Source organism: Pezoporus occidentalis, unplaced genomic scaffold (assembly GCF_034315485.1).
Source record: "Pezoporus occidentalis ecotype Australia unplaced genomic scaffold, CSIRO_AGI_Poc_V1 ctg193, whole genome shotgun sequence".
In the NCBI taxonomy this organism is placed as follows: Eukaryota; Metazoa; Chordata; class Aves; order Psittaciformes; family Psittacidae; genus Pezoporus; species Pezoporus occidentalis.
This window is the reverse complement of record NW_026913782.1, coordinates 1,192,991-1,203,476: the sequence shown is the minus strand read 5'-3', so window position 1 is coordinate 1,203,476 and position 10,486 is coordinate 1,192,991. Positions and strand designations below refer to the sequence as shown.

Below are 10,486 nucleotides of genomic sequence, written 5' to 3'. Positions count from 1 at the left end.
AGGTGGGGAAATCTACAGTTGTTTGTACCATAGATGCTCAAGCTCCATTGATGTGTCTCTGTATACATCGTTTGCATGCAAGTTCATAAGGCAATAGCATCTTACAAAACCGTGTAAGAAAGAGAATCCATTTCTAGCACTTCCCCAAATGCAGAGCACAAACACGCCACAACCATTACGGCAGTGTGAAAATCTGCTTGAGAAGTAAGCCAGAGGAAGTCTGGATTCTGACCACTTCTTAAGTGTTCAATACCCTGAGGGTGCATCCAGGGAATTCAAAATCTGCCATAAAGCCAGTGTGTACCTTCAAAACACATAGGTGCTTAGCCTCTTACCAACGACTCGGATACGGAGGAGATCTGCAGAGGTCCTGTGACTGCGGGCATGATCCTCCTTAATGCTTTAATGCCTCAAACACGTGTCATGTACTTCTGAAACCCAGGAAAGCATATGGGGTTTGCATGTTGACAGAGCGATGTCTTTGCTGCACTTTGGAAGAAGGAGATGGTGGGCTTGTCTCTATAGACGATGAGCTACACTGATTTCTGGTGTAACATTGCAAAAGTCGGTGGGGTAAACTGGTCTGCAGGATTAATTGAGTTTAAAAATTAGATGGAGGATTTTATGCCCATAAATGTGGTTTTGGGGCCATGTTTTAGATGCTTCTTTTTTTCTCCTTAGAATTGGGCTCTCTGTACTTCTGTGTTTGTTAGATGGTAAATTATTGAAAACCAAATTGCTGCAGTGCTTCAATATTTGAAGCCAATTGGAAGTTTGCCTCCAGCATCCTCATTAACTAAAGCAGAAGAATTTTGCAGAGCAGAACTATTTCTCCAGTCATCTTGAGGACAGAGGCAGTATTCTACGGGCAAGGCTCTCGGGTTTCCTCCACAAAGGTTTCCATGAGCTGCAAGTGTGTCTTCAAGAATCAAATGTGCAATAATTAATCCCGAACTCCGCTCAATATGTTATCAGGGTTCAAAAAGAGGAGATACCTGTTCCTGGGGGAGGAAATGCAACTTTGATTTCTATTTCAGGCCCTCTAGGATTTGGGCAGAAGCAAGCTTTGAGGGCAAGTATGAGCAGAAGTTTGAATGGAAGATGAGACTTGGAAGAAAACCCAACCTTTCCTTCAAATCCATTCGGAACCTACTGTTATCAATTATATGTAACATTACACTATCCATTCCCTTTGAGTCTCATTAGTATGTTTCCCCAAGCAGTTCTTCACTGATGCATAGTTCTTCCCAGCTGATATCATTTAAAATACAACTTCTGGTCCCCCAGATGTAATACTTCATCTCCAAACCATCTTCCAGAATGAGGGAGAGAATTCCTCTCTGTGCTTCTCCCTCGAAGTACCAATGTTTCCCTCTTGTCCCTGCCAAATGCTGCTTGTACACTGAGGATTCCCATGGGACCAAGAGATGATGTTATCTAGCAGCTTCCCTGAAAAGTAAAACTGCAGCAGTGCGTTTGGCCAGAGCATCCCCCTTGCTCGGGAGTTTCCATGCTCTGGGGTCTGGTGTTAATGATAAAGCTTGTACACCGAATGCCTGCTGTCGTGTCACAACACACAGGTGTTGCCTGGTGCAATTAAACTGGTTGTTGAAGTAACCTGAATCACGGCTTTTCCTACACCTGTACTCCGTGGCTTTCAGGTGAGCTGTACCATTTCCAGCACAGCTCGTGTCAAGCTGCAGTCCAGCCTGGTGCCCACTCTGCAGTTCCATTAGTGAAAGAACAAGCTGTTTTTTCCTGCCTTAATGTCTCAGATTGGTCAAACATTGAAGACTTGGGACCAGGCTTTGGAAACCTTCAGACAAGAGAAAGCACAGCCTGCCTTGGTCAAACCTCGTGCAGAATTTACTCAGCTGCCTCGGTGCATGTGGGACCTGTGGGGGACATGACATGGCCGGTATGGCTGGCTTTGTGCAAGTGGGGTTGGGTTGGGAATGTGTCTGGCTTTTAACATCATGTAGGAGAGAGATCACTCATGGCTTGGCTAAAGGAATAATGAAATGTCATCATCCACAGCTGATGTCTTGCATTGTATTGACCAAAGCAGAGCACAGAATCCCAAACTGGTTTGTGTTGGAAATGACCTTAAAGTTCATCCACTTCCAACCCCTGCCACAGGCAGGGACACCACACTAGAGCAGCTTGCTCCAAGCCCCTGTGTCCAACCTGGCCTTGAACACTGCCAGGGATGGGACAGCCACAGCTTCTCTGGGCACCCTGTGCCAGCGCCTCAGCGCCCTCACAGGGAAGAGCTTCTGCCTCAGAGCTCAGCTCAGTCTCCCCTCTGGCAGGTTAAAGCCATTCCCCTTGGCCTGTCCCTACATCCCTTGTCCCAAACCCCTCTCCATGTTTCCTGCAGCCCCTTCAGGCACTGGAGCTGCTCTCAGGTCTCCCCTTCAGGAGCCTTCTCTTCTCCAGGCTGCCCCAGCCCAGCTCTCTCAGCCTGGCTCCAGAGCAGAGCTGCTCCAGCCCTTGCAGCATCTCCATGGCCTCCTCTGGACTCCCTCCAACAGCTCCACGTCCCTCCTGTGCTGCTGCCCCAGAGCTGGATCAGGACTGCAGGGGGGTTCTCAGGAGAGCAGAGCAGAGGGGCAGGATCCCCTCCTTTGACGTGCTGGTCACCTCCTTTTGATGCAGCTCAGCACACAGGGGCTTTCTGTGCTGCAAGTGCACACTGCTGGCTCATGTTGAACTTCTTATCAATCAACACTCCCTTCTCCTCCCAGCTGTTCTCAATCCAGTTTATAACCAGCCTATGTTTGTGCTTGAGATCACCGTCGCCCAGGTGCACCATCTCACACTCGGCCTTATTGAACTGCATGAGGTTGGCATTGGCCACCCCACAAGTGTGTTAAGGTCCCTCTGGGTCCCATCCCTTCCCTGTGATGTGGGAACCGCACCACACAGCTTGGTGTCATGGGCAAACTTGCTGGGATGCACTCAAGCACGATGCTGATGTATGTGCCGTGCGGGGTCGTTCCTTGGACACTCCCGGGGTTCTGACTCCCTTTGTGTGACAACGATTTCAGTTTAAACTGATTCGTGGGGAAGAGAAGAAACTGGGCATGCAAATAATATTCTCTTTGATCGATCTTAATGTGTACAGAATAGTCTCCCTCTCCCTTTTCAGTCAAATCTTTCCCTTAAGGCCATGTTTCTGTTTATGCCTTACTGATGTCTGCGGTGACGACGGGTGTATAACCTGTGCGTTCCTCAGCGAGTTCTTTATATATAAATCTTTCCGATATATTGCTTTGATAGAAAATGATCTTGGTGGCCTTGGGGCTCAATGTGAAGTTTCAGAGTCATGGGGAAAGGGGCCCATGTGTTCGTACCGTCTCTTGCACAGCAGTGAGCTCTGCAGGCAGCTCTCCCAACACGCAAATCCCACTGTTTGACTGAGGGAAGAAACAGCTTGCTCTGCACTGATGGTAGCAGATTGATGACTTTGGCTGGAGGTTTATTGAGCTGTGACAATCACGGGGACCGTCGTGGTGATAATGGGAGAACAGGGCCCTCATGTGAACATTACAAATCCCCTGGGGAGAGCGTGTCTGTGGGGCAGCATTTCATGCTTCACATGATACTGCTGTGGGTCAGACCACATAGGCTTTGGAGAGCCATGGCATAGCTGCAGTAGCTGTGTTACATAGCCTTGTTTTCTAGAAACATTAAGCATCGACAGTGGTTTCGCCAGCATTAACCCCTTCAGGTGCTTCCAGGATGATGATAACCTCGGTTATTTGACCACCACAGCACACCAAGGATGAGGGATGCTGGGGCCCTGGAGACCTCATGCTGTGTGTATGCATCGAGTTCCCTATATGAACAGCAGGGAGAGCAAACCCTTGGCTATGGCTGATTGGGTTTTTCCCCCTTTACATGGTTTATTTTGCTGTGAGAAATGAAGATGTTGCAAACAACCCATCTGCGTTTTGGCAACACCTCCTCTGCTCCTTGATTATTTTAGTTTGTTGGTGTCACTTTGCATGTTTACACTATTCCAACTATTTGTGCCACTCTTCTTCCTCCCATTTTTTCCTTTTCCCCCTTTTCCTTTTTTTTTCACTGGCAGCTTTACAGTGTTTGGAAGAGCTTGACTCTTCTTTCTCCTCCTTTTTTACCTTAGAAACATGGAGTTTTATCTTCGTGTGTGTTGCTGAGATTTTTTTTCATCTCCAGTCTCACAAAGGAAGCTTCTTTACCACATCTAAGCTTTTACTTTGATTTCTTGGTAATCTTTTGAGTTTTCTAACAAAAACGGTGTTAAATCAAAAGTGAGACTTTTAAGGTGGAGATATAATCCTCATCCATACGAAATGAGTAGTTGTCCACCCAGGGGGAGCGAGGAAGCGGTTCAGTGTGGTTAGTGTGATTTAAGAAAGGGCCTTGCCTGAGCCAGTTGCCACTTGTTGCCTTGTTTTTCCTCCATGGGTAGCCCGGCCCATGTACAACGTTGAGACTGTCATCTCTGTGTCTTGAGGAGGGAAAAGACAAAGAATCATGTTTTTCCTTCTCAGGAATGAGGGGATGAGCTGTTGGTTTCTCTCCGGGGTTACTGTGAAAAGGGAAGAGAAAGCAATTGTTCTCAATTCTGTTTATTCACTGCAGCCCACAGAGGGGCTTTTAGCTGTGGCTGAGGCCAGTGGGACAAAGCAGCATTGGAGCTTGCTCCTGCTGTGCACAGCTAGTCAGAAGGGTTGCCCACTCTTTCCCTATTAGTGTCTGGGTGCTGATTTGGGCACTGTCCCCATGATGAAGAAGACCCTAATCTGAAGTACCCTGCTAGCCAGGCACAGCATCAGTGCTTCTTGCCAGAAGTCCCTTTGCACTGACAAGGAAAGGGCACATCTTTAGCGTGTCTCCTGCTGCCGCATCCAGTAGGTCCAAGAGTTGCTTGCCACAATGGGTTTCACTTCGATTTTCACGGTTGTTGAAAGCGCCTTTATTATTCTTACCTCCTCCCTGTTTCTTCTCCATAGCATGCCAGCCCCCAGCGCAACCTGCGACAGATGAAAGGAGGAGGGAAGATGATTATTATTAGTTAATTAATCAACAAAAAGCCACCCAAGGTATCGCAGGCATTTCCCCACACCTGAGCCTGCTCATTCCCGTTTGCGTGCGCACACTTGGAGCCGGTACCGAGCGGAGGGAAGCGCAAGCATGGAACACACAAAACCCGGGGCGCTGCAGAGAGCCGTGGGGCCGGGAAGGACGGTTAAAACCGGAGCAAACCCCGCAATCCTGCGCTCATTTCCTCCTTGCGGGGCGAATGCAGAAAGGGGCGGGGGATGCTGCGGGGAAGGAGGGAGGGAGGGGAAGAAGGACGGGGTCCGTCCCCCCCCACACCCCATTAGAGGCGGGGCTGGGCCGGAGCGGCCGCGGAGCCGGAGCCGGAGCCGGCAGCGGCGGATCGGGACGTACCGGTAGCAGCAGCCATGGAGCCGGGGGGCAGGCGCGGGCGAGCGGCCGAGGAAGGCCCGCGGCCCGAGGAGGAGGAGGTGGACCCCCGCATCCAGGTGAGGGCTCAAGCTGCTATTGTGATACGTGGGGAATGGCGATAACAACTGTCATAATGGTGACCTTTTGTTATAGCGATGTATAGACGCGCGTATGCATGTCCGTGCCAGAGCAGAGTGTCTGGATACCCGCCGGGTGCGGGGGGAAGCATCCCCGGGGCTCCCCAGTCCTTTGTTACCCCGCGGCCCTTCTCCGGGCTCCGCGGTTGAGCGTCCTTCCTTCTTCCCCCGCTGAAATCCCCCTCCTCTTTTATCATCTCCGGTCGTGACAGCATGACCTTGCTCGTGAAACAGGGCCGGTGCTCGGAGGTTTGTGAACGGGGGCGTTTTATGTTTAATTTTTGGTTTAAAAAGGCTCTGTTGGAAGATGGCTTTTTCCTCTCTGAACGCCTTCTGAAACGCTTTTTATTCTGGCATGGTTCCTAAACAAAGCTTTTCTTGCCCAATTGCCTGGTGCAAACTTCAGCCCACTGTGGTCCCTGAAATGAAAAGTATTTTTAGGTCTCTGCAGATTTATGGCTTTTCCCTCCGGGATTGCTGGGACCATTTGTCACGAGAGGAATATAAACCCGTGTGTGCATTGCTGAGAGGATGGATTCTTGGCACTGGGCCCTCCTTGCTGTAATTGTCGTTCTTTTCTCCATCGTGAGCATTTCTTCTCCAGGGCCAAGCAGAGCAATTGCAAAATTAACAGGGCATGGTTACACAGAGCAAGGCCCTCAGCCAAAAGCCAGCCTGTTACTGCTCTGGTTTTGAGAAGCTGAGCTCCATTAGTGCCTATTGATCTGTTGTTAGCCTTAGGTTCTTCAGCTTGCAACATGTTTCCAGGTACCTGATTCGCACATGGGTGGTGAAACAGTGTTTTTGTGTTTTCTGTTTGGTTGGGAAAGCAGGTTGCTGCGTGTGCCTCCATGAGAGCTGTAGCGTTCTTAGCCTTACAGTAAAGGGAATTGGGTAACTTCTGTACGAGCGTCTGTTTTGGAGGACAAACACAAAGATGTATCCTCCACATCCTAGGAGCTGGAAGTGAAATCTGTCCTGTGAGGCTAAGAGTTAATTCCTTAGTGTGAGCAGCCAGTCTTGTCCTCTGTGGGAAACTGCTGGGGTTACAATCTGTGTGCAGTGTTTGGGTTATATGGCTGAGTGATTCGGGGTGGATTCTGTTACACCGGTTGACAACAAAACACCATTTCAGTTAGGGAAGCTCCTGTTGAAACTGGGGGATCGCCATGGAGCAACGCTGCTCAAATAAAGAAGCCCATTGGAGCCTGCTCCTTAGGGTTGCTTTTTTGTGGTAAGAAAGCCATTAAGAATGAGCTTTGTTTTTACAGTAACTCCATTCATGCCAATGCCACCTCTAGTAAATATTTATTCAAGGGATTTAACAACTTTGGGTTTGCTGTTAAGAGATCAAAACCTCGGCGTGGAGGCAGACTAAGTAAACGCAATCATACGTCCCATTGACTGGTTGTGTTATGAAATGGTTTGCCAAAATCCAGAGTAAAATGCCTCTTGTGCTGCAAGACAGGTTTCTTATCAGCCCTGTGATTTCACTGTACATCTTCTGTGATAGCAGTAACTTTATGCCCATCCTTTTGGGGGTGTGTGGGGTGTGTGTATCTCACTGGAAACTAACAGATACTGACCCTATTGATTAACAAGACAGAACTTAGGATACCCTGTGTTTGTTTTAAATAGCAACACATAAGCCAGAACAGGAAATGTAGTGCCTTAAAAATATGGAGCTTCTCTCATTATTTAGCTTGTAAGTAGCAAACCAGTGGTAAGCAGAAGAGCAGTGGCAAAGTCATGGTAAATGTTGCAAGGTTTCCTCTTTTCACTGACTCTGTAAGCCACAGCCCTTGTGAGTATTCAGTGGGGATGCTGAGTGAGCCTCCTCAGCCACTTCCCCCCCACATTTCTTCCTATGTGTTTGACTTTTCATCCTTTCTTTCTAGGGAGAGCTGGAGAAGCTGAATCAATCTACAGATGACATCAATCGCAGAGAGACAGAGCTGGAGGTACGGAATTCATCCTTGCGTTTTCCTGCGTGCGTGTTGGGTTTTGTGAGCACTTTTGGGTAGGTTCCTTCCCGAATTGTGCCGTCCTGGACGGTAATTTGGCAGCCAGAGCCTAGTGATGATTTTTCTAAAGGTGTGACTTGTGCTAACAGCTGGAGCAGAAAGGGAGGAAGTCAATGTGGGGAGCACCCCCCACCAACTGCCAAACCCTGTTTTTAGGTTTTGAAACTAAACTCGGACAAGTTCTGTTCATGCAAGTCACTGGTTTGAGTTTGTGTTCTTGTGATTACAGACAGTGAGAGTCTATTTGGTGAAGAGGTCTCTGCCATGCAGTCACCTGCCAGGATCTCCTCCTTGGCAGCTGTAGTTTTGCCTTTGTTGTCCGTCCTTTCTGAGTAAGGAAAGTTGAAGGAAAATACTTTGTAGTTGGAAAAAGAGGTTTTCTTGGACACTTAAACATTCAATAGAAAGTTCTGAAGGAATTGTTTCTAAAGCCCCACATCTGAGCTCCAGGTACTTGGTAGTTATTCCGGAAGGCTCAGTGTTACTGATCTAATAACAAATCAAAACGGGCTGGCCTACTTGTATGTCTAGATTTTCTTTCCTTAACTACAAAAAAAATAGAGAAAACCAGTAGGAGTGTAACATGAATATGCTGCTAAAGGAAACACGGCATAAAATGTTACTTTGCATCCTAAATAATTTTGATAACGTTACACTGTTTTGGAACACTGCATCGAAACATGCCGAAATTGCAGTGATGAACATACTCTAAAAGTGCATCTCTAGATTTCTGTCTGCATCTTCAAAATGGCAACGTTCCTGTTGATTTTTCTTGTACCTCCTTGTATGTGTGTTTTCATGAGATGGGAGCCTGGGATGGTTCCTGGGAGTGTCATAAAACACTGGAGTATCCGTTGTGTGCATCAAACAGAATGTAGGGTCAGGAACTCTTTTGGAAACAAAGCAGCCTTGTCGTGTGGCTGTTTTCATCTCCCTACTTGTTTGCATGTTCTGTGCTTTGTGGCATGTAGATCACAAATTGATTTGTGGAAATGATCCTGAAACTTTGGGGAATTGTCCTGGGTTCAGCAGTAGAAGTCATTTTTCCCCTTCTTGGTAGCTGGTGTAGTGCAGTGTTTTGACTTTCAGCTCGGGAACAGAGCTGATAACAAGCGATGTTTTGGTTTGGCCAAGGACTTTGTGAGCCTCATGCTCTGCCAGGGAGGAGGGGGAGCCAGGAGGAAGCAGAGACAGGACACCTGACCCAAGTTAGCCAAAGAGGTATTCCATACCACAGCACGTCATGCCCAGGATGTAACTGGGAGTTAGCCGGAAAGGCTGGGAGACTGCGGGGTTGGAGGAGGTGGTCAGAGCTTGGTCGGGCTGGGGGGGCGAGTTATCGGTCGGCTGGTGGTGAGATGAGGTATTCTCTTCCCTTGTTATTTCCTTTATCATTATTATCATTGGTGGTAGCAGTAGTGATTTGTGTTATACCTTAGTTACTAAACTGTTCTTATCTCAACCCGTGGGAGTTGCATTCTTTTCGATTCTCCTCTCCGTCCCTCCGAGAGCAGGGGGAGGGCAAGAAAAGGGGGGGAAGTGAGCGAACGAATTACCTGACTGAGTTTAAACCACGACAGTTCTTTTTGGCGCCCAACGTGGGGCACGAAGGGTTGAGATAACGACAGATTTGACTGGATTAATAGTCACTCGTCACAATGCTGATTTATTGGCTCTCAGAGTTGTTCTTGTTGATCTCACAGCTTCAGAATGTTGTAACTTACGTAGAGCCGGTATTTGCTGTGTTAGTGTTTATCAAGTATGGGGCCTGGGCTAAGGTTCTTGTCTCACTGTGCTTTATGGCAATGGCTTGTAATACGGGCGGGCTCCAGCAGCAGGGCGGGACGGACGTGGCCGTGGACTTGTACCTGGCCGTCCGGCTGCTCTTCACCGTCCTGGCCCTCACCCTACTCTCCATCTTCGTGAGGCTGCGGGGAGCCGAGGGGGAGCGGCCCCGGGAGCCGGCGGCAGCCGAACCGGCCCGGGAGAGCGGCCCCGGGGACCAAGCGGCGGCGGGAGCGGGGCCGGAGGCCGCGAGGGGACGGCTGCCGGTGGAGGAGGTCGGGGCGGTCGAGGAGCAGAAGGAGGCGGCTGCCGAGCAGCGGGAGAAGGCGGCGGAGGAGCCGAGCCCCGCGGCCGAGCCGAGCCCCGCGGAGGAGCCGAGCCCCGCGGAGGAGCCGAGCCCCGCGGCCGAGCCGAGCCCCGCGGCCGAGCCGAGCCCCTCGACAGCCGAGAGCGTTTCCCGGAAGCCGCCCGCCGAGCCCCAGGAGGATGCAGGAGACCACGCAGCATTTCCCAGCAAGGCAGAGGAGGAAGAGCTGGACTCAGGAAAAGAGCAGCTGGCGGTGGGAGAGCCGGCAAGCACAGCAGCTACACCAGCCCCAGTGACAAGTACAGCAGCATCGTGTGAGAGTTCTGAAGGTTTTGAATGGCCTTTGGGTATCCTTGGGACCTGCCTACTGATTGTGATGGGGATCAGTATGTTGGCACACATACAGACTGTGTGCTACCCACAACCATTTTGTCTGATCTCAAAAGTTAAGCAGAGTGAGGTTTGGGTCTTGTCTGGGGTTAGACGAGGATATAGGGGGACCAAGAGGTTTTCTCCAAGGCTGGACAGTGATGAGTGGCAGGGTATGTGGGACAGTATGGGCAAGTATCTAGTCCACTGGGCCCCTCCAGTGCTTTGGAAGCATCGGAGATGGAAGGCAGCTGTATGGAGTCCCCAGCAACAAGCTGCAGAAACTGCTGAAGGGGACAGTGAATTATTTTGAGCCTGGTGGGCCCAATGCACTTCAGGCCATCAGAGCAGAGGTGCAACACAGAGATGGACTCATGATCAAGGGGTGGACTTAACAATGG

The 10,486-nt window shown here is 49.7% G+C and overlaps 1 protein-coding gene across 2 annotated transcripts in view; it reads left to right on the top strand.

The window, feature by feature from the left end:
- The first annotated feature begins 5,397 nt into the window (after positions 1 to 5,397).
- The window catches only part of SH3BP5 (SH3 domain binding protein 5), a 50,286-nt gene continuing 45,197 nt past the window's right edge, over positions 5,398 to 10,486 (top strand). For both annotated transcript variants that reach the window (XM_062617216.1, XM_062617215.1), the window contains exons 1-2: positions 5,398 to 5,540; positions 7,499 to 7,561. In XM_062617216.1, coding sequence (XP_062473200.1) covers positions 5,460 to 5,540; positions 7,499 to 7,561 — 144 coding nt within the window. In that variant the 5' untranslated portion in view covers positions 5,398 to 5,459. The remainder of the gene's footprint in view (positions 5,541 to 7,498; positions 7,562 to 10,486) is intronic.